This window comes from Beta vulgaris, chromosome 4, assembly GCF_026745355.1.
Source record: "Beta vulgaris subsp. vulgaris cultivar EL10 chromosome 4, EL10.2, whole genome shotgun sequence".
Lineage (NCBI taxonomy): Eukaryota > Viridiplantae > Streptophyta > Magnoliopsida > Caryophyllales > Amaranthaceae > Beta > Beta vulgaris.
Genome location: NC_079205.1, coordinates 45,410,204 through 45,434,057, shown reverse-complemented (window position 1 = coordinate 45,434,057; position 23,854 = coordinate 45,410,204). Strand labels below are relative to the sequence as shown.

General features: G+C 36.4%; 1 protein-coding gene and 1 long non-coding RNA gene across 4 annotated transcripts in view; one reads left to right on the top strand and one right to left on the bottom strand.

The window, feature by feature from the left end:
• Positions 1–4,104, top strand: part of LOC125496998 (uncharacterized) — a 21,306-nt gene extending 17,202 nt beyond the window's left edge. For 2 of the 3 annotated variants that reach the window (XR_007273494.1, XR_007273493.2), the window contains one exon: positions 304–1,012. This is a non-coding gene — a long non-coding RNA (uncharacterized LOC125496998). Of the gene's footprint in view, positions 1–303; positions 1,013–3,539 lie in introns of those variants that run through there. The other variant, XR_007273495.2, reaches the window with a different exon arrangement.
• Positions 4,105–19,284: 15,180 nt separating this feature from the next.
• On the bottom strand, positions 19,285–23,541 carry LOC104891105 (11S globulin seed storage protein Ana o 2.0101). Its single transcript, XM_010676755.3, has 4 exons — positions 23,137–23,541; positions 21,005–21,282; positions 20,138–20,608; positions 19,285–19,904 (listed from the first exon to the last, which is right to left on the bottom strand). The coding sequence occupies exons 1-4, from the start codon at positions 23,468–23,470 to the stop codon at positions 19,500–19,502; spliced, it is 1,488 nt and encodes a 495-aa protein (XP_010675057.1). The 5' UTR covers positions 23,471–23,541; the 3' UTR covers positions 19,285–19,499.
• Positions 23,542–23,854: the final 313 nt, after the last annotated feature.

The following is a 23,854-nucleotide window of genomic DNA, read 5'->3' as shown; positions in this document are numbered from 1 at the left end:
CTTATTTCTTCTGATCTGAACTTATTTTTTCTGATTTGATCTGATCTGATCTGATTAGATCTAAAATAAGCAGAAATAAGGTGAACTTAACATAGCCTAAGTGTCTTAAACTTGCTTCGAATCATACAACCAAGTAATAGAAAGCTTAAATGAGTATTTTAGGACTTGCATGAGGCATTATAACTTGAAATAGGCGTAGAGGTTGGATTATAGGAACATTAAACCCAACAAAGGGCTCGAAATGGCTTACTTTCACTTATTTTCATTGGTTGTGTCTTAAACTTGCTAAATCCATTCTTGCAGGGAAGTTATGACAAAACTCTTGCTGAACGTCAAGAAAAAGGGGAAAACAAGGCCCCGAACAAGATTTTCTTTGAGACTGTCGGCGGCAGAAAGAAAGAAAGGGTGGGTTCATGGTTTGGGGACGAGTGCATACCTCTATTTTGAGAGGTCTTCGAGGGGGGAGGTAGTTCGTCCTCCAGTTGCACTCCTTCCATGTTTTCTTAGTTGTCCGCGAGGTTCGAGGAAGAAAGACTCGAGTTGCAAAGAGAACGTGAGCGGATATAGAAGGAGAGAGAAGAGGAACGACTTGCCACACAAAGGGAACGAGAGGAGGAGCGCCTTGCAAGGCAAAAGGAGAGAGAAGAGGAACACCTCGCTAGGCAAATGGAGAGAGAGGAGGAGCGCAGAGTGCATGAGGACTAACTGGCGCAGATGAGGAAGACTATGGAGAGCTAGAACCAGATGATGAGCCAATGTGGTGGTTCCTTCCCCTTTATCGGGCCTCGAGAGCCCCCCACCGGCGGTGGTGATGCGTTTGCGACTTAGGCTCCTACTATTGTTTACAATATCTATCTTGTATATTTTTCGGGACGTGAGAACATATAATTTATAATTAATGCAAACAGGTCTTTAGTGCAGAATTCGGCGCATTAGCGGACTGCTTGAGTATATTTTGTTGGAAAATGAAACAGGTTAAAAAATATTCAAATACTACAACTTAGGTTTATTTTCCAAAAAAGGAAGAAAATTAATTACAAAAAGAAAAAATTGATTCTAATAATCCAACTTTTGGGCCGTTCGCTCAAAATAATCCAACCTTTTGGATTATTATTTAATAATCCAACCTTTTAGTTGTATCTGCTCATAATGATCCATGAAACCGGTAACCTGTTGAAATTGTAAATTTTTTTTATTTCATATTTCTTTTTTTTTCTTCTCTAACCCCTCCCTCCCTATCTCTCTTCCTCCCCCTTACCACCCTTTAGTCCTTTACTCATCACTTCACCAGGAACCCCCTTCCCTGCCCTCTCTCACCCCCCTCCCCTCCCCGACCCCCACTGTTAGCACCCCCTCCCCTCCATCGCCCTTCCCGACCCCCTCCCTTGCCCTCCCCTACCCCCACTTTGAGCACCCCCACCAGCCCCTCTCCCGTAGCAGCGCCTCCCCCTCTCCCTCCGCCGCATCCCCCTTCGAATCCCCCTCCCCTTCCCGCTCCCCTACATCCCACTTCGAATTCCCCTCCCCCTCCCTCTTCCCCGCATCCCCCTTCGAATCCCCTCCCACTCCCCCTCCCGCTCCCCCGCATCCCCCTTCGAATCCCGTAGCAGCGCCTCCCCCTCCCCCCCCCTTTCGAATCTCTCTCTCTTCTTCTTGCTGATGGTGGTGGTGGTGGTGTTTGGGGTGGGGTGATATGGGGGTTGTTAGCAGTGGTGGTGGTGTGGGTGAAATGGGGGTTGTTGGCAGTGGTGGTGGTGTGGGTGAAATGTGGTTGGCTGTGGTGGTTGGTACTGCGGTTGTGTGGTGGTGGGGGGTTGTTGGCAGTGGTGGTGGTGGGGTGAAATGGAGATTGTTGGGAGTGGCAGTGGTGGTGGCGGGGATGGGGAGTTGTTTGGTTATTAATTAAGATTAACATTGATTAATGAGATCACAACAAATCAGGCGAAGACACGTGTGCAATTAACCTATTCTAATGGTCACCTACCTGTTTAAACAGGTCACGGTGCATGGTTTGCGAATTGTCCTAAAAGGTTGGATTATTAAATAATAATCAAAAGGTTGGATTATTTTGAGCGAACGGCCCAAAGGTTGGATTATTAGAATCAAATTTTCCTTACAAAAATATGACCAGTTAGCGTCCGCCGTAGTGTAATTAGCGTCTGCTCTAAGCAAAAAAGGAAAAAAATTAATTACAAAAATATGACCAATTAGCGTCTGGTGTACTCAAATTAGCGTCCGGTATGCCAGATGCTAATTAGCATCTAACTGGAGCAGACGCTATTTAGCGTCCGTTTTACCGGACGTAAAATACCGTCCGTCTTATGCAGACGCTAATTAGCATCCGGCAAAAGGCAGATTAGAAATTATAAATAGCGGACGCTATTTACTGTCTACATTGACTCGGATGTTAAATTTCCAATTTCAGACGCTAGATATTTAGCGTCCGCTCCGCAGACGGTATATGGAGAATTATCGACTAGGGGTTTTGCGTCAGCCATTGAGCGTCCGCTAGCGGACGGTAATCGTTATTGCGTCCGATCTCGCGTTTTTAGCATATGATTTCGGTGGACGAAAAGGAGTGCCATTCTTGTTGTTATTGACTTGAGACTTCATATATTATATTTAAAAAAAATAAAAAAAAGAAAGAGAAATTCTACAAAAACAAAACAAGTAAAGAAAGGGAAAGAAAAGAAACATAAGGGTTGAAAAACATATAAAGTGAAGATTTGAAAAGAAAAAATATTCAGAGAAAGTGAAATATAGTGCTTGATTGACAGAACTATGAGTGATATTTTTTTAGAAATATTGATAGTTGGAGTTATTAGGGCCTTATTGGCCTAGTTTTGCTAGTTTATGCTCTTCCATGTTTGGTTTATCAACCACATTCCCAAATTATTTCCATTCCCTTAACCTCGACCACATTACAATCTTTAAAAGTATTCATGATCTTTATGTGTTGGATGTTTCGATTGAAAGTGAGTCAAGGGGTCAAAACAAAAGAGTAAGTGTCAGGTCTGAGTCGACTGAACTAGGGTGAGTAACATGTATAACCTTCTAAATACACGAGAATCGTGAATTAGGAAGGGACATCTAGTGAGATCGGAGAACGATCGGGCACATCTTTTGCTTGCCACAAAAATGAGAGGAGTGTCTCCTTGGTGAGCACCATCTTAGTATGTGCATGTGCGTGCATACTATACATAGTGGCCTTGCTTGATTGTTTTTCTCGTCGATTAGATGTTGGGTTGATATGATTGATCGATTGATTGATGATGCTGCATGCCTTCTTGAACAATTTTGAGTCCGCTGATACTTTTATACTGAATATTCTATTTTTATGGGGTGAAACAATTTTATGTTGTAACTTATTTGCATTAGTTTTGCTTAGAAACAAGAAAAAGGTTAGCTTTGGCGATTTTGATGTTTATTTCATACATAGTTTTTAGCCCTGTTCCCTAAGCAATTGAGTATTGTTTTTATTTGTGCAATAATTTGTTATGTTTGAACTTAATTTTGTTCTTTTATGCTTTATTGTATAGATTATGCATTTGTTGTCTAATCTAGCCATGAAAGAGAAGCCCAATGATCGCCTTTGGCCCATAGTAGATCCCGAAAGTAAGACAAGCGATCTGGAAGAAGAATTGAAGTCGGAAACTTGAGAAAAGTACTCGCTTGGTTGATCGGATGGTCTAGTCCAACCAGACGAGAGTTTCCTGGCCAGGCGCAACTTCCTGCTGACTGGGCGTAAGGCTCTGTTAAGTCGGATGAAATTTTCCCTCCGACCGCACAGATGCTCATCTAAGTGACAAAGAAATCCCCGCCGCTCGGTCATGCGGAACTACACATGTAGACCGGGAGGAATGTCAGGGTGCCTAATTTCATTATTTTTCGTAGTTTTTCCAAACACTATATGTAGGTTTGTAGTAATTTCTATTAGACTATCTTTTATTCATCGTTTATTAGGTTAACCACTTTAGTTTTCTCTCTAGCTTTTTATGTACTTTTGACTGAAGATTATTAAAGATCATTGATTTTGCTTTTTGTTGTTCTTTGATTACTTGGTATTATTTTCCTACTTAGTTTATTTCCATGAATTCATTTACTTTAATTATAATTATGTTCTTTATGAGTGAGTAGTCTAATTCTTTCGGAAGTGAGGGAAGCCATGTCTATACATTTTTAATTATGATTTGAAGTTCTTCAATATATGAGTTAAGACTAAAGTAATTCCAATTGATTTTATTATTATTGTTTAATTCATGTAATTGGGCAATATCATGAGTTATCATTTACTCCTCCCGTTTCAAAATATAAGGCACGCACGATGCTTGAGGTCAGACTTTGACCGTTAATTACTCTCAATCTATGTTGATAAAAAAAAATTAAAAAAAAATGTTATTATAGTATTTTTCAAGACGAATCCAACGGTATAATTTTTATATTTTTTGTTTACCATATTATAAGAGATATTTTTGGTCAAAGTAAATTTTCGTAAAGCGTGAATGTCTTATATTTTGAAATGGAAAGAGTAATTAATAAGAGTTAGAATGGGAAGATCGTACTCATTATAGGCTTATTACGATTGGTAGTTTTTTATTATTTTAGCGACCATCCTGCATATGTTTATCTAAGAGTGTTAGCAAAAGACTCTAGTTACTCATCCTTTAATCCAAGTATTACTATTGTATTGTAGGATTGATATAAGCATAGTGGACCGAACGAATGCCCTAGACTTTAATCATTTGATTTACGTCCATATTTGATTTGTTTATTTTAGCATTAGTTTTTTTTTTTTGGTAAGTAATTATATTGCCCAAAAAATCACATACATCCTACGTCCTAAACAAAGGACATAACACCACTCAAGCCATCTGGCCTAAACACCTCTAACACTTCTTTACAGACATTCTATCCAAGCATAATCCCTGCTACTCCATTTATTTGAATAACAAAATTGAACTCTATTTGTAACTATACATTTTATACTCTTAATTACACAATCAATTCTACTAACTTTGGAATGCCAATAGGCCTCATTAATTTCTTGCTATCCATATGTGATAGATAGTAGCTGCTAGAACAACATATATCACTTGTTTTCTCACCTTGGTTCCTGAGTAGCTCCTTGTAGTCCAGCTGACCTATTGTATCAGATTTCGACTTCTAATAGGAATACTAACCCAAGTAAGCAGATTCCTTAGCACCTGCTGGCTAAAAGCACAGTAAAAAAAAAATGTGATGATGGGTTTCTTCTGCACTCCCACACAAACAGCATAGATTGTCAGAACATACATTGATTCTATACAACTGATCTTTTATTTTCAATCTACTCTGAACTCCCAGCCACATGATAAATTTGTGTTTAGGAATGTTCATCCTATTCCAAACCCCTTGTATCCACTGTATCCCCTAGTGACGATGAAGATGAAATTAGCTTATAAGCAATGATCAAGTTAACTTGCGTTGTCATGTACTGTACATGCTTTTGATATTTATTTTTTTTTTGCTTTGAATTTGATTCAAGCTTCTAGCTTTTTAATGTTACAAAGGAAGAAAAATGGGTAGATACTCTTGTAAGACGAATGCAGCTAAGATGGTTAACTGATGTTCATGTTTAAGATGTAGATTTTTGTATATAGGCTATAGATTAAATCCTTGTCAATTATGGAATTTGAGGATGGATTTTACTTAATGCCGAGCTAGCTTAAACAATGACTCGTTGGTTGTGTTAGGGTTTGGGTGGGTTGGGTGGTGGGTTAGGCTAGCTCGAGTGGGGGTTGGGGCAAAATAGGTTCCAGATTTATTTAGTTATTTATTTAATTCTTGTTAATAATTGTTTTTTTTTCTGGTAATTTCTTTGTTTTTGTTGATTTGCAGGGTTATGAGATTTGCGTTTGAGTTCCAGATTTGAAGTTGGTTTCGATCCAAATACCAGATTTAAAGTCCATTTTGGTTCCAGATTTTTGTTGTGGAGTTTGAAGTGTACATGTAATTATATGAGATTTGTATTAGATTTTGTTCGAAGTATACTAGAATTTAGTTGTAGAATTATTTTTTCACTTGTAATTACATTTATTATCAATAATAATTGAATTGATTAGTTTGTTTGCCTTAATAAAAAAAGTATGGTATTTGCATCATTCCATATTTTATAATATATAATATTAATTAATTAAAAGCAAAAAGCTATTACATTTAATACTAGTTAACCAAAAGCAAAAAAAAAAAAAAAAAAAAAAGAAGTGCAAATGCGTACCAAAAACAAAAAAGAAAGTGCAAATGCGAGAAATATAATAGCTTCTGTTTAGGCTAATTAGCGACTGCCAAGGCTAATTAGCGACTGCCAAGGCGGTCGCTAATTAGCGTCTGTCCAGGCGGTCGCTAACACTAGTACAGAATAGGCGATTTGCGTCGGATGTGAGGCGCCTATTTGCGTCGGACATGGGTCCGACGCCACAGGCCTCGACGCAAATGACCTATCAATGGTTTGCGTCGAATGCAGATCCGACGCACAATCACCTATTTGCGTCGCACCTCGTATACGGTGCGACGCAAATTACTATTTTAATAAAAAAAAAATTATTTTTGGAACTAGGATATCGAACAGTATTGAGAGAAAAATTTACCAACTGAAATCGAACAAGAATAAAAAAAAATACATAATTTGAGTTCAAATACATAATGCAAACCAAAAAAAAATCAACCACTAAAATACAATTCCATAATAATTTTTACAGTTTTGGATCTGAAACACCAGAATATCAAAAAAAAATCAACCACTTATTTTGGATCTGAAACTCCAGAATATCAAAAAAAATCAAACACATTGATCCCTACATTGACATTCACAATTATCTGGGAATGAAACAAATCATCTTCTTCGTCGCCGCCGGCGAGTCTGTCCACAACGATTCCTCGAAGAAACCACCGACATTAATCTGTCCAAGACGATGAACATTTTTTTACCAAAAAATAATAGAGGAATGAAAGAAAGTAGATCTAAAAAAAATACTGGAAAAGAGGAGAAGGCATAAAATCGCAACAATAATAATCTCAAAAATTTTCAGAAGATCAATGAAAACAGCCCATTTTACATAATTTCACTATTTTTTTAATAATAAAATAAAGAAACTCAAAAAAATTCAGCAAACCTGGAATTTGACAACGCGTTCTTTCTTCAATTCTCAATCTTCTCTTTCTTCAATTTGACAACGCGTCGTTCTCCAATTTTCGATCTTCTCTTTCTTGAAACAAACACTCATTTCAGATCTGTTTATTTAATTGTGGAAATGTAGATTTGTGGGAGAAAATTCGTCGAAGTGAAAGAACAAATTAGAAGTGAGATGAGTGGGAGTGAGATTTACAGTGAAGAGAGAGAAAGAGAGTTCGAGTACAGTGAGCAGAAGTTTTTATGGAGTGAGATTTACAGTGAACAGATCTTGTTTGAAGAAGTTTGAAGAAAATTCGCGAGTGAAGGAGAGAGAGAAGGAAGAGAGAGAGCGGCGGTAGAGAGGGAAGGAGAGAGATAGTTTTTAGGGTTTTGATTAATGGGTGAGAGAGACGCGATTTTAGAGTATTGGGCCCAATGTGCGTCGGATGGTGGACTCGGTGCGACGCACATTAGGCTCAATCCTCCAAACTGAGCTTACATTATGCGTCGCACACGGAGCTGGGTGCGACGCACAAAGGTAATTTGCGTCGCACTTACATACGGTGCGACGCATATTGCTTGTATGCTGATATGAATATTGATGTTTTGCGTCGATTGCTCCTTGTCATGCGACGCACAAAGGTAATTTGCGTCACTTCCGTGTCTGTGCGACGCAAATCCAGGGACGCAAATCATCATTTTTCTAGTAGTGTAATTAGCGTCAGCTTTTGAAAACGGTCGCTAAATGGAAAATAGCAGACGCTAATTTTTTTGCTTCCGCTTTGCGGACGCTATTTGGAGAATTAGCGACCAAGGGTTTTGCATCAGCCGTTTAGCGTCCGATTCCGCGTTTTTAGCGTCTGATTTTTTGCGGACGCTAAAGGCTGACATTATTGCTGTGATGTGTTGTAGGCCTCTCTTCCACCAGAGTATCATGAATCTTTTTAATGGAATATGTGTGATTCATATTCCATTGTGACATTCCAACTTGAAGCAGCTCATTTTTCACCTTGCAAAGATACTTGATCACGCAGCTAGCACTTGATGGGGCCTGAAAGTCCCACAAATTCCCATTCTTCACATATATGGAATGCACCCATTTATTTTATCATTAGTTATCATTCATTCAACAGTCTTTTTCCTAAAATAGCTAGTTAACTAATTGAATACAATCTATAGATACCCTCTCTTTGTAGATTGACCCGTATTTGCTAAGTCTCTGCTAACAATAGACAACATGCACTTACGATGTTACTTTTTTGAACTCATCATTACTCTTTATCTCTCCCTAATACTACTAAAAAATGTGAACATTCAATGTTTACACGTAAAAACTATTCACAGAATAGGAAATAAGGGGAAAATGCTCCTGGTGAATACAGTGCTTCTGAGTCTTCATCAGTACTGGGCTCAAGTCTTTACTCTTCCCAAGAAAGTCCTCTAAGACATTGAGAAAACATGCAGAGCTTGGGAAAACATCTGCTGTGCTAAAAACTTAGGTGGATTGGGTTTTAGGAATGTGCTAAAATGGAATATTGCAAGCATGGGTAAGTATGTATGGGTTCTTGCTACCAAACAAGACAATTTGTGGGTGAAATGGATTAATGAGATATACTTGAAGCAAGAAGATTGGTGGGATTATGTCCCTAAGAAAGGTGTAAGCTGGTATTGGAAGCAAATTTGCAATACTAAAGATCAGTTAAAGACCTTGTTTTCTAAAGCTGAATTCCTAAGTCTATCTCACTATCCTACAAGTCAAGTATATGCAAAGTTGTTGGGAGAGATGCTTCTAGTTCACTGGGACAAATTTGTTTGGAATAGATTGAGTATTCCTAAATACAGATTTATCAATTGGCTTGCCATTCAGAATAAGCTACAAATAACCAGCAGACTTGCCAAAATTGGTATTAGTGATAGTGCTACTTGTCTCATCTGTGGTACTGCTGATGAAACTCACTCACACTTATTCTTTGAGTGTCATTTTGGGAAAAGTTGTTTGAATTCCATTAAAAGCTGGTTACAGATTGGAGCTACTACTTCTGATATGCTGCAGTTGTATAGGTGGATTAGTAGAAGTAAAGCTTCAAAGTTTAAGAAGGCTGTGTGGACTGCTGCTGTAACTGCTATTGTGTACATGATCTGGAGATGTCGTAATGAGGCATACTAGAAGCAACAGGTTCCTAGAATACAAAAGACTATAGATGAAATTAAGTTTTTTGTAAAGAGTAGAATACAAGTAGTGTTACCTGTGAAAATTGCTAGAAGAGATTATACTTGGTTTGTTGCGCTTTGATGTGAAGATTGTATAGTTTGGTTCTTCTGGTAACTAGCCAGATGTTTGGTTGTATTGTTTGGAGTTTCAAAAGTAATATAACACTATACTTACTTAGCAAAAAAAAAAAAAATAAGGGGGAAAATGAGTGAGAAAATGAGAAAAAGCTATAAGAGTAAAATAAAAAAAGAATCAAAAGAGAATGTGTTTTTAAAATGTAATTTACAATGCTCGAAAATGAAGTTGGTCAAAATAAAGATTCATATGGTCAGCATAGGTTTGTTAATTACCCATACGTTGCCCGAGTTTTCTTAAATACCCATATAGTAATCGAAAATCATTAGAATTCTAATGCGTGACACTAGATTTTCTTTAAATATACTTCCTATATTTCTTTATTGAGTACAATACTTTAACTTTTGCACTAATTAGACACATCACTTTGACCATATTTGTTAACTTATGTATCAAAACCAAAATAGTCACATAAAATGTTCTTGGATTGGCTTCAATAAATCTTTTCGTAATATCAACTTGCTATAATTATTTTTATATATACATAATTAGAGATATTAATGGTTAAAGTTATACATTGACAAACGTTAAGTCAAATTGTTAGACTTATTAGAAGCATAACAATATATCCATATAATTAGAGGGTGGATTAGACTATGTTTAGTTTACCTGAAATTTTCTGATCTGAACTTATCTGATCTGATCTGATTTATAAGATTTTATCCTATATAAAATACTCCATCCGTTTCCTAAAGATCTTCCCACTTACTGTTCCTACAGATACCAAGGAAAATCAAGTTGTGTGGGGCATGGTGTGAGTAAAGTAGGACAGAGAAAGGGGTTAAGATAAATAAACAAATAAAAAGGGGTTAAAGTAGGAGAGAGAAAGGGAGTAAAATTGAATTAATAATGTAATGGTGGACCATATGATAGTGACATGAGAGGGTAAATAAGGAAATTTGTTTCACAACAAGAATGTTAGGGTTTAGCGTCTGACAAAATCGGACGGTAAAAATGCGGAGGCGGACGCTAAACAGATTAGCGTCCGACAACGGACGCTAAATAGCTGATGCAAAACACCTGGTCGCTAATGGCTAATTTAGCGTCCGGTGGACGGACGCTAAAAATATAGCGACCGCTTTGCAATATTTAACGTCCGATTTGGTATCAGACTCCAACTAGCGTCTGCCTTCGGCAGCGGACGGTATTTAGCGTCCGTTTTTAGCAGCGGACGCTAGTCAGCGTCGGCTAAAGCGGACGGTAATTTGCGTCCTCAGCCACAGACGGACGCTAGTTGGCGTCTGACAGTCGGACGCTAGATGTCCAGACGGTCGCTAATTCCTTGCCCTTTTCTGTAGGTCCAATGACTTTTAGCGGACGTTAATCTCCAAATGGCGGACGCTAATTCCTTTTTTTTTTTTTAAAAATAATTGTAATTTAATAGTTTTCAACCTGTTTCGTTTTCCAATCAAATATATACTCAAGCTGTCCGCTAATGCGCCAAATTCTGTACTAATGACCTGTTTGCATTAAATATAACTTCATAAATACACTAATATAAATTCATACATAAAAATAAGTTAACGGTTTTAACTAAATTATATGTTTTTACGTTCCGAAATATAAACAAGATAGTGCAAGCTAATGTAGGATCCTAAGTCGCACACGCATCACCACCGCCTGTGGGGGGTCTCGAGGCCCGGGAGGGGGAATGAACCACCACACTGGCTCATCATCTGGCTGTATGTCTCCATAGTGGCCCTCATCTGCGTCAGGTACTCATCATACACCCTGCGATCCTCCTCTCTCTCCTTTTGCCTGGCGATGCGTTCCTCTTCTATCACCTTCTGCATCCGCTCACGTTCTCTTTGCATCTCGGCTCTCTCTTCCTCAAACTTCGAAGACAACTGAGAATACATGGAATGAGTGCAATTGGAGGACGAACTACCTCCTCCCCTCGAAGACCTCTCAAAATAGAGGTCTGCACTCGTCCCCAAACCAGGAACCCACCCTTTCTTTCTGCCACCAACAGTCTCAAAGAAAATCTGGTTCGGGGCCTTGGTTTCACCTCTTTCTTCACATTGAGCAAGAGTTTTGTCATAACTTTCCTGCAAGAATGGATTAAGCAAGTTTAATACACTTAGCCAATGAAAATGATAGAAACTAAGCCATTTCGAGCCCTTTTTTGGGTTTCATGTTCCTATAATCCTACCCCTATGCCTATTCCAAGTTCTTATTGCTTATACAAGTCCTAAATTACTCATTTAAACTTTCTACTACTTGGTGGTATGATTCTATGCAAGTTTAATACACTTAGCCAATGAAAATGATAGAAAGTAAGCCATTTCGAGCCCTTTTTTGGGTTTCATGTTCCTATAATCCTACCTCTATGCCTATTCCAAGTTCTAATGGCTCATGCAAGTCCTAGAATACTCATATAAACTTTCTACTACTTGGTTGTATGATTCTAAGCAAGTTTAAGACACTTAGCCAATCAATATGAGAAAAACTAAGCTATTTCGAGCCTTTTTTAGGTTTCATGTTCCTATAATCCTACCTCTATGTCTATTCCAAGTTCTAATGGCTCATACAAGTCCTAGAATACTCATTTAAACTTTCTACTACTTGTTTGTATGATTCTAAGCAAGTTTAATACACTTAGCCAATGAAAATGATAGAAACTAAGCCATTTCGAGCCCTTTTTTGGGTTTCATGTTCCTATAATCCTACCCCTATGCCTATTCCAAGTTCTTATTGCTTATACAAGTCCTAAATTACTCATTTAAACTTTCTACTACTTGATGGTATGATTCTAAGCAAGTTTAATACACTTATCCAATGAAAATGAGAGAAAGTAAGCCATTTCGAGCCCTTTTTTGGGTTTCATGTTCCTATAATCCTACCCCTATGCCTATTTCAAGTTCTTATTGCTTATGCAAGTCATAGAATACTCATTTAAACTTTCTACTACTTGGTGGTATGATTCTAAGCAAGTTTAAGACACTTAGCCAATCAATATGAGAAAAACTAAGCGATTTCGAGCCTTTTTTGGGTTTCATGTTCCTATAATCCTACCTCTATGCCTATTCCAAGTTCTAATGGCTCATGCAGGTCCTAGCATACTCATATAAACTTTCTACTACTTGGTTGTATGATTCTAAGCAAGTTTAAGACACTTAGCCAATCAATATGAGAAAAACTAAGCTATTTCGAGCCTTTTTTAGGTTTCATGTTCCTATAATCCTACCTCTATGTCTATTCCAAGTTCTAATGGCTCATGCAAGTCCTAGAATACTCATTTAAACTTTCTACTACTTAGTTGTATGATTCTAAGCAAGTTTAAGACACTTACCTTGATTTTTTGGATTTTTAGGTCCCGGAACGAGCAAAGAAAGAAACATGAATGGTTTCTTCATGCACATGGATGGAGGCAAATTGTATGGTGTGAGGATAACTGGCCAGCATGAATATTGCCTCCAAACTTACCATATGGAGAAAATCCATCGGTGCACAGCCCGAGTCTAACATTTCGAGCCTCGGCGGCGAAATCGGGAAAGGTTCTATCAAAGTGTTTCCATGCTTCACTGTCACTTGGATGTGCTAAGGTACCTGCATTCGAGGATTGTCAGCATGCCATGTCATTTTCTCAGAGATATTCTTAGTTGCAAACAACCTCTGCAACCTCGGTGTGATTGGAAAGTACATTAACACTTTTGCAGGAATAAGTTTGCCCTTAGAAGTTTTCTTGTACCGATCACTACCGCATACACTACATTTATCTAAGTGAGCATCGCCCTTCCAAAACAACATACAACTTTAGGACATGCATGTATCCTCTCATGAGGAAGCTCCAAACCCTTTAGAACTTTCTTTGTGTCGTAGAAAGTTCTTCCATGTTGTTGTTCTGGGGTATCACCTCATTCAATAAACTAAGAAAACCATCAACACACCTGTGTGGTAGGTTATACTCACACTTTAAACTTGTGATTCTAGAAGCCATCTCCAGCACGGACATCTTGCTCCCTTCATACAAGGGATTCTCGGCCCTTAAGAAGGTCAAAAAACTTCTTTGCTTCACCATTTGGTTCTTCTTCAACTGAGTTTGAACCGGCAAGCATGGCATGATCTTCAGTATTCCCTAAAGCATCCACAACCATATCCACATATGGATTTGACTGAGCAGAAGATGAGGAGGACCCGTAGCACGTTCACCATGACATAACCACTCAAAGTAATTCGGTTTAAAACCCTTACTGTACAAATGTACTTTGACCGTGTCCACATCCAAATAACGCAAGTTATTACACCTCATGCATGGACATTTTATCTTATCACCGTCATTTAAATGAGGATGTTGTAAACAAAACTCAATGAACTTATCAACTCCTTTCACATACTCAGTTCTAAGGGCACGCCCATCAAGTCTTTCATACATCCAGCTACGTTCCTTCCTTTTCATAATTTAAAACTCTACATACAACTAGCAAGTATCAATTCACTATATTCACTACTTGTTAATGGAAGTACGTAAGATATATAATAAATAAATTCACAAATATATAGTGCACATATACTAAATATACACTAAGTTTATTATACTAAACAATCAATTCAATTCGATACAACTAAATATAAGTGTAATAAACTAATCACTCAATTTATCTAAAGCATGTAACATTAATAACATTAATTCACTAATTATTATGAATAAATTAAACAAGTTGATGAACAACACCAATACTAAACATGTTCTTTTATCAACAACACTTAACATATTTACATGTATATGAGTATATGACCTTTCATAAATGGTGAGTGCGTGTGTGTGAAATTATTTTAATTTTGTTGGCCAAGGTCATCTTCCCGTCTTTGTTCGAATACCATTTTTTCATGATAGCTATTTGTCTCAACATATAATGGAAAATGTGAATTCCACTCAAACGAAGACTTTGACATAAGAAGCAACATAAATTTAAAGCATAAAGATAGATATATGAATATAGAATATAATTCTTCACATCATGATCATGATATCCTTAAATTTCTCAGAAGCTGCTGATAAGTCTTAAGAAATTGTCAATGTTAAGCAAATGATGCAACACACCCTTTTTGAATATTTCCTCTTTCTCTACGGAAGATTTTGTCTCTTACCAGCACCAATTATTGTCTTTACTATGTCTAACTCTCCACTATTCTGCCGCCAACCGCGTTTTATATGAATATTAACACTTTTGCTTTAGTGTTAATATTGTTTTTTTACAAGACTTTAGTGTTAATTTGTACTATATCATTTTCTTGCTTACGAAGCCCTCAACTCTATTATTTGCCTCCATCAAGATTTAAAGTGATACAACAACAATACAATTAAAAACAACAACAATCATCACACACAACAACAACAACTATCAACAACAACTATGAATAACAACTATGAACAACAACTATACCCAAAACCCTAATTAACAACAAGAAATTCAAGCAAAAAATCAACAAAATTAAAGTATAAATCCATACCTTAAACAACTGTAGAAGGGAGAGAAAAGGAGGCGGCGGCTCGGCGGCGGTTCGGCGGCAGCTCGGCGGCGGCTCGGCGGCGGCAAATCAGCCCTATAAGAGAGATGCGGCGCCACGTGAAGAGAGAGCCACGCGAAGAGAGAGAAAGTCGCTATAAGAGAGAGAGAAAATGAAAAATCGCGAGTCGCCGGCAAAGTCGCGAGACGCCGGCAAAGTCTCGAGTCGCCGGCGAAGAGAGAGAGAAAGCAGTGCAGTGGCGAAAATGAAAGAGAGAGAGAAAGCAGTTTTCGAAAATGAAAAGTGCGGTCGAAAATTTCTGGGGAGGGGTCGTTAGGTGTTTGGGTTATCCGCCGAAATAGCGTCCGTCTTTTGCCTTTACCGTCCGCCAGACGGACGCTATTTGGCGTCTGTCGTAATATCAGACGCTGACTGGACGTGGCGGACGCTATTTTGCGTCTGGAAACTAGTCGGACGCTACTTCGGACGCTATTTACCGTCTGACTTTATTTCGGACGCTATTTCAGCGGATATCGTCTGTTTTATTAGACGGACGCGAAGGTCAGACGCTAAAGACACGGATTGTTGTTGTGTTTTGCCAAATAAGGAATAAAGCAAAAGAGGGAAGATCTTTTGGAAACACCCTTAAACGGAAAGAGGGAAGATCTTTAGGAAACGGAGGGAGTATATTATTACTATTATATTTAGTACTTTGTAATTCATTATTATGCAATATATTATAAGATCTTATTTATAGTATTATCATTATCATTATCATTTTATTTCTATCACAATTTTTACACAACTTTTATTAATAATAATAATAATTATTATTATTATCATTATTATAATAACAACAACAATAATTATAATCATAATAATAATAATTATTACTAAAAATAATTGTATAACCCAAGTCACTAATTTATAAGAGCACTTATAAAATATTTCACACTTTCCCTTAAAAAAAATGTTTCACACTTGAGAAGTCGGCTGACTCAACTCTTTTTTTTCATATAAAATAAAATAAGATATACAAACAACTATGACTTGCGCAAGAAAGAAATGGATAGCGTGCAACTTCAAATAGCTAGAGAGATTTGGAATTCGGTAGGAAGAGGTATACCGGATCTAAATTTATAATTTGTATCTCTAGCTTATTTTGAAATGTAATCCGAATTTAGTAGTTTCGTTGTCATGAATTGAGCTATCATATTTTATATATTTCATATTTTTGCATCAATCTTATGTTCTTAACACATGGCTTTTAATTTTTCTATTATTTAATAACAACAAAATAACTTAAAATAATGATAATAGTGACATTTGTAATGATAAGAACGAGATTAATAATAATTACAAATATTAATAATTAATAAGTACAACATCAACAATAATAATCCTTTTGAACAAATGTACTAGTAAATAATAGTATTAACAGTAATAATGAGGTTTTAAATATAAGCATACATGATATGATTTGGTCTGATATGGAATCATTTTTTTCTAATTTGATCTGATTTGATCTGAAAAAAACAAAAATAAGGTGAACGGAACATAGCGTTAATGATTATAAAATACTCATTAAGCAATCTCTCAAGACCCCCGATGAATATATGAATCTTTGGGCAAGTATAATTACAATATCTATAATAGGGCGATAAAAGTTACTTTTGCCACGGAACATGTGGACGATGTTAAAAATGATAATCTGAAAAATCTAGAAACATTGTAATCTTAAAAAATATTGATAAATATACATGTGGAAGGAGGTAGAAGACACTAGAATTATGATATTAAAGAAATCTACCAGCCTATGCAATAGCCAAAAGAGATCTCTAGAATTTAGTAGAGAATTGTAAGGAAAGTTGGTTGACTAGATGTGCTGACATATCATTAACTATATATACTATGTAATATAGTTTTGAGAGTAAGGGTGAAGAAGAAGAAAAAAGAGAGAGGTCAAATGTAAGACATGAGCTCACCAAACATAAATGAGTGAGAGAGATATGTGAGACATGAGCTCACACACAAAGAATAATATATGAGAGTTATGTTTGTAAGGTGTGGAACAAGTGTCCCACCAAAGTATATTGTTGTACAATCTTCTTAATGTAATCAATACATTGCAATTTATCAAAATTGAAAAATTATATTTCTGGGTCCAATACAACTTTCGTGTGCGCCCCCAAAATTTGATCATGGTATCAGAGTTGGAATGTGATAACGCCAATGTCGGAGTAGCAAGAAGAAGATAGAAGATGTAAATCATAAAGTTGAAGATTGAAGCAAGATAAAAAAAGTTGAGGTAAGTGAGAAGTTCAGAATATTTGGAAGAATTTAAGTTAAAGGTGAAGCTAAAATAAATAAATAAATAAATCACAAAGAGAATTTCGGAATTCGCTAATGACATGAGCATTAGCAGTGATGGGTTGGTGACATGAGCACCAACAACAAAAGAAAATTTGGAGAAAAAAACATATTTTGGGCGATGCTTGGTGACACCAGCATCAACAAGATAGTTGGTAACATGAGTACCAACCGGAAGATCAAAAAAATTGGGAAGTCAAAAATATTTACAAGATGTAAGTTGGTAACACGAGTACCAATATGGAAACTCAAAAGAACATATCCTTTGGTAGTTGATGATAAGTGCATCAACAAATTTTCCTTTGAAAAAATTTGGAGTACAAGATTTTTCGGATTAAGGGGGAGTGTTAAAAATGATAATCTGAAAAATCTAGAAACATTGTAATCTTGAAAAATATTGATAAATATACATGTGGAAGGAGGTAGAAGACACTAGAACTATGATATTAAAGAAATCTACCAACCTATGCAATAGCTAAAAGAGAACTCTAGAATTTAGTAGAGAATTGTAAGGAAAGTCGGTTGACTAGATGTGCCGACATATTATTAACTATATATACCATGTAATATAGTTTTGAGAGTGAGGGTGAAGAAGATGAAAAAAGAGAGAGGTCAAAGGTGAGACATGAGCTCACCAAACATAAATAAGTGAGAAAGATATGTGAGACATGAGCTCACACACAATAAAATATATATGAGCGTTATGTTTGTAAGGTGTGGAACAATTGTCGCACCAAAATATATTGTTGTACAATTTTTTTGATGTAATCAATACATTGTAATTTATCAAAATTGGAAAATTATATTTCTGGGTCCAATACAACTTTCATGTGCTCCCCTAAAATTATATCATGGTATAACGTGATAACGCCAATGTCGGAGTAGCAAGAAGAAGATAGAAGATGTAAATTATGAAGTTGAATGTTGAAGCAAGATAAAAAAAAAGTTGAGGTAAGTGAGAATTTTGAAATATTTGGAAGAATTTAAGTTAAAGGTGAAGCTAAAAAAAAAATCACAAAAAGAATTTTGGAATTTGCTAATGGCATAAGCATCAGCAGTGATGGGTTGGTGACATGAGCATCAACAACAAAAGAAAATTTGGAGAAAATAATATTTTGGGCGATGCTTGGTGACACGAGCATCAGTAAGATAGTTGGTAACATGAGTACCAACCGGAAGATCAAAAAAAATTGGGAAGTCATAAATATTTACAAGATGGAAGTTGGTAACACGAGTACCAACATGGAAACTCAAAAGAACATACCCTTTGGTAGTTGGTGATAAGTGCATCAACAAAAAATTTCCTTTGAAAAAATTTGGAGTACAAGATTTTTTAGATTAAGGGGGAGTGTTAAAAATGATAATCTGAAAATTCTAGAAACAGTGTAATCTTGAAAAATATTGATAAATATACATGTGGAAGGAGGTAGAAGACACTAGAATTATGATATTAAATAAATCTACCAACCTATGCAATAGCCAAAAGAGATCCTTAAAATTTAGTAGAGAATTGTAAGGAAAGTCGGTTGACTAGATGTGCCGATATCATTAACAATATATACCATGTAATATAGTTTTGAGAGTAAGGGTGAAGAAGAAGAAAAAAGAGAGAGGTCAAAGGTGAGACATGAGCTCACCAAACATAAATGAGTGAGAGAGATATGTGAGACATGAGCTGAGCTCACATATAAAAAAAAAAATATATATATATATGAGAGTTATGTTTGTAAGGTGTGGAACAAATGTCCCACCAAAATATATTGTTGTACAATTTTTTGATGTAATCAATACATTGCAATTTATAAAAATTGCAAAATTATTGTATTTCTGGGTCCAATACAACTTTCGTGTGTGCCCCCAGAATTCTATCAGAAGACCACCATGAAACTCAAGACTTGCTGATCTTTCAATCTTCTAAAGTAGCAGATTATATTTAATATAGTTTGTTAATAAGCATGCTATGCAATTAAGAAGTTTTAAAGACCATGATCATTACCATTATTTATTTCCAGTGCCAAAACTTGATTAGTACATGACTTAGCTACTTCACAATAGCTAAAGCATCTAAAACTAGACAAACTTTTTATTCAGATTGCACAAACCTACGAGCCAAGTTACACTAGCTACCTTAGAACAACCTAGAGGAAACCTTGATCCTAACAAGAACACTTCAACTCCAATCTAAGCAGCAGCCCTAATCCCCCTAGTGGTAGACCTAGGGCTTAAAATTGTCATCTCACGCCTGTTATACTTTAACCTCCTAGCATCCTGCCTTGAGATCATGTACATGTTCATGATCACCTCTTCTGGTAGTGCCGTCATCACTGCAGCACGGCCTGAGAGCGAGCTTGAGACTGCATTCTCGGATGTCATGAAGGTGATCCACTCGAAGCCCTCCTCACCTGCCATTGCTAACGAAGCGAAGTTCTGAGGAATCACAAGGAGTTGTCCTTCCTGTAACTCACCATCAAACAATGGCCTGCTGTTGTGGGAACTGCTGCCTACTACTTGTACTCTGGCTCTCCCTCGAATACAGTAGATTATTTCATGGGAGTTCATGTTCCATTGTGGAGCTATCATTGCATTCTGTGACAAGAAAAAAAAATGATTTGTTGATATGTAATTTTGTTGAAGTTTTGTTTTACATTATCTAACTCAAAAGGATGATATAATTCATATAATGTGACAGGTAATTATTCTAAATCAAAACTCTCAACTGGAGCGAATTCAAAAGAGAACAAATAGGCTGATAAGCGCTATTGTACAATGGTTAGCTTATCCTGATAAATTTTTGTGCACATAATAGTAATAACACTTACCCTGTAAAGATAGCCTCGCTTGGCACTGAGCTTAATATGCTGCAAAATTGGAAGATCAAAGCTTGTAATTGTACTAATACGCCCACCTACAGCAGTATAAACATCAGCTCTTTCAGGATCTTCTATGTTTTCCCTGATCCTCATGCTGCAAAAAGTCTCCTCTAGTCCATTTTCCATCATCTCGTTATTATCAGTAGACGTGGTAGAGTTGTTGACGATCCACCTTCCTCGTATGGTTCTGGGTGGCCTTACGACTCCAAGCCCTTCATAGACGCGAACAATGCTGCCTCTTCGATCGTTCTCACACTGCAGCTGCCTTGCTGTGTCTAAGCTTACCCCAAATGACTCCGCCAAAAGCTCGACATCGAATCCCTTGAATATGTTACTGCCTATATTATGGGCTAAACGCCGTTCTCGTAACGAGACTGTGTGTTGGGCTTGTGCTCCTGGGTTCCCTGCAAGGTAGAATTTCTGCGTACAAAGCACACAAATCAAACATAGTAATTAAATCCAGAATTTCATTTTTTTTTTGCAGAGTACGTACACAAGTATTACACAAGCATTATGATATTATTTTTTAAACAAATTCTTTAACAACAATACTACAATACGGTTATCTTACTTTCAGACTGTAAATTGTAAAGTATTTATTTGTAAATTTGGTGTGACATGGTTAGCTGGGATTAATTACTCCACATAAGTAATTATACTCAATAAAATTTCTTGCCAACAATATTATCCTAGTTATTTTGAAACAAGATACTAGTGTACTTGGTAGATGTCGTATGACTTTGAATCAATGAATTAATGTTTATTTCAAAAAAAAAAAAAAAAATACTAGTGTACTATTATAAATTGAGAAGGTACCCTGAGGTGTTGATCAAGCTGGTTGAGATGACTACCAATGTCATGCATGACAACCATGACAATGTTAGCATCTCCGTCGTTATACCACCAATGAGCGACGCCGGCAGGCAAAGCCAAAATATCACCTTGACGGAAGAAATGGAGCTTCTGGTGTTGATCATCCATGGTTTGCCCTCTTTCTGTTCTTCCCCTTCTTCCTAATATTCTTCTTCCTTCTTGTTGGAAAGACTCATACGTTTCCGGGCACCCTGGCATTATTGTTCCTAGTATTCCATTCCCTGCACACCACGGCATGCATTATCGAGTTCAGAAATTGAAGTCATCAAGTATCTAGTATGTCAATTTTTTTCCCCCTATACTCCTATTGGGTTCTAAAAGATGGGATGTCTTCGTGATACAACAAGAATTTTGACCTGTAATTATCTGGAAAAATGTGAGTATCACTATTATATAAGGACAAATATATTCTGTAAAATCTTGTTTTACCAAGGGCTTTGTTTGGTTGATAACTTGATATCAAAAAAGTAGATGTAGAACTTTGTTCGAAGTGAAACACGGTGGAGTTGTTTGGTTGACATAAACACTGGAAGTGGGCTTTCTGTAAAATGGAGGAGTTCACTTACGTAGCTCCTCTAGTAAGTCGAAATTTCCATAGGAAGTATGGAATTTCTCATTCTCAACCAACTTTTTCTATATTTGGAATAGCAATTCATTGGATATTTGGAATGAAACTTGAAGTTATACTTTCTCCGTTGAATAAAATGACCAACTTTCCATGATATTTTCAATTGCTTCATGAATTATATGGATTTAATACATGCAGTCGAGTTAACATAAGTATTATAAATTTTCTTAAATGATATCAGCCTTGTTTGACAAACAGAGTTTCGAGTTTAGCTGTTAGTTTAGAGTTTAGCTGTTAGAGTTTAGAATTTATTGTTAGAGTTTAAACTTTTAATTTAGCAAGTTTGACTGCTGATTTGACAACTTTTTTTATAAACATGTTTGGTAACAATTAACTGATTGCTAAAAGCTTATTGCTATTTATTTGAGTGAAATGACATTTATAGACATTTGCATACATATGATAGTATTATTATTAGAGGCAAAAAAAGTAATTGAACATATTTTTACCTAATCATCTAATGAAAAGGCTCCTATTATTCATTTTGAGAGTTTTTATTCCAAAACTCTCTCTAAAACTCTCTTTTACCAAACCCATTTTAGAGTTTTTGACTAGTCAAAACTCTAAAAATGGTCCAAAACTCTGTTTTTGCTTCAAAACTCTAATTGCCAAATACCCCATTATATACTTCTCATGAAATAACAATTCGCATTGGAATGAAACTTCATAGGAAGAACTTGATTGAATAGAACGATCGACCAGCTACTTTTCATAAATGTTTCAATTGCTTCATGATATATATGTTTTGATATATGCAGTTCGAGTTAACAACAAGTATTAAATATACTTTCTAAAATGGTATCTCATGGGTGTTATTAATAGTTATTACTTAATATTTCAATTTTTAACTTCTTCTATGCAAGATACATTTCAATTAATACCTATTCTCTTTTCAATATTTTAGTCGTTCTTTTACATATATATTCCAAAAATCGAATTTTTTTTATTGTACTTCATTCATGCTTTTTGTAGAATTTACTTAATTCTCCCTTAAAGTGAAGTGTGATAGTAAAAAATAAATAGAGAAAGTATAAATAAACAATGTAGCATGGATAATTCTTTTAGGTTATGTATTTGTACTATACCCGCTACCACCAATACGATACGGGTCTTGTATGGTTACGTTCCCATCTTCAAAATTTCAAAATCTTGTTGTTTTCCATCCCCATACCCGAATCCAAAGTTCCAAACCCATACGCATATATGTCTTTGTGCAACCTAGTAAATAAGTATTTCGTCCGTTCTAAAAAGAGTGAAGCACTTCTTTAAAAACACACCAAGAAAAAAGTGAAAAGTGAAACACACCAAGAAAAAAGTGAAAAGTGTTTCACTTATTTCAAAAGTGATGATTTGATGAAGTATTACAATTGATATTTTTTTTTTTTTTTGAGGGGAAGTATTACAATTGATTAATTGGTGAGGGTATAAGATAAGTAGTGATATGTACCTTGGACAATGTATGCAAGCATGGGTGCATTGTGGAAGTTAGGCAAATAAAGGCCATTAGGCTCAATTATATGACGAGCAGCAGCAACATTTGCACACTGCATCTGCTCGTTATCCTGCTCCCACATCTCAGTCACACCAGCCTCGTGCTGAACCCGGTGGTTCGGTTCGCGCGCGTTCAGGCTCCGTATCTCGCACCTTTCTCTCCCCTCCACCGTCTGTATCGACCGCTCCGACCTCGATCGTAGCCTGTACCCCTCTGATCTCTGGCTTATTGCTAAGAAACATAGCCCAAAAGTGAGCAAAAGAAGGGAGCAATTTCTATACTTAGCCATATTTTCTTTCGAGTTAGTGGGGGTTAGAATATTAAAGTTTGTGAGAAATTATGTGATCATATGAATAGCTTCCATTATGATTTATAGGGAATTTGATAAAAGGTGCATGGAAGAGAAGAGAACATCTGTATGGTAGGTTGCAGTTGTCTGAATTTTGTCAAGTTTTGCATGCACTTCTAGTAAGCATGATCGCCGCGTAGGAGAATCATAGTAAAGAAAAGGATGTGAAGGTTTTAGTTATCTTGTTTGTGCACATTTTGTGGAGGACCATACATATGTTCCTTTCTTGGCATCTTGGGAGTATATTCTTTTTTGTTTCTAAAGTGACTAATTAAATATTGAAAAAATTAATAATAGAGGTCTAAACTTTGGGAGATAATTTTT

What these genes read in the sequence shown, in the direction of transcription:
- LOC104891105 (XM_010676755.3), bottom strand. Translation starts at nt 23,470, where the DNA reads ATGGCTAAGTATAGAAATTGCTCCCTTCTTTTGCTCACTTTTGGGCTA. An exon ending in GCTTGCATACATTGTCCAAG is followed by an intron (nt 21,283 to 23,136) that starts GTACATATCACT and finishes CGTGGTGTGCAG; the next exon opens with GGAATGGAATACTAGGAACA. An exon ending in AGCGAGGCTATCTTTACAGG is followed by an intron (nt 19,905 to 20,137) that starts GTAAGTGTTATT and finishes TTCTTGTCACAG; the next exon opens with AATGCAATGATAGCTCCACA.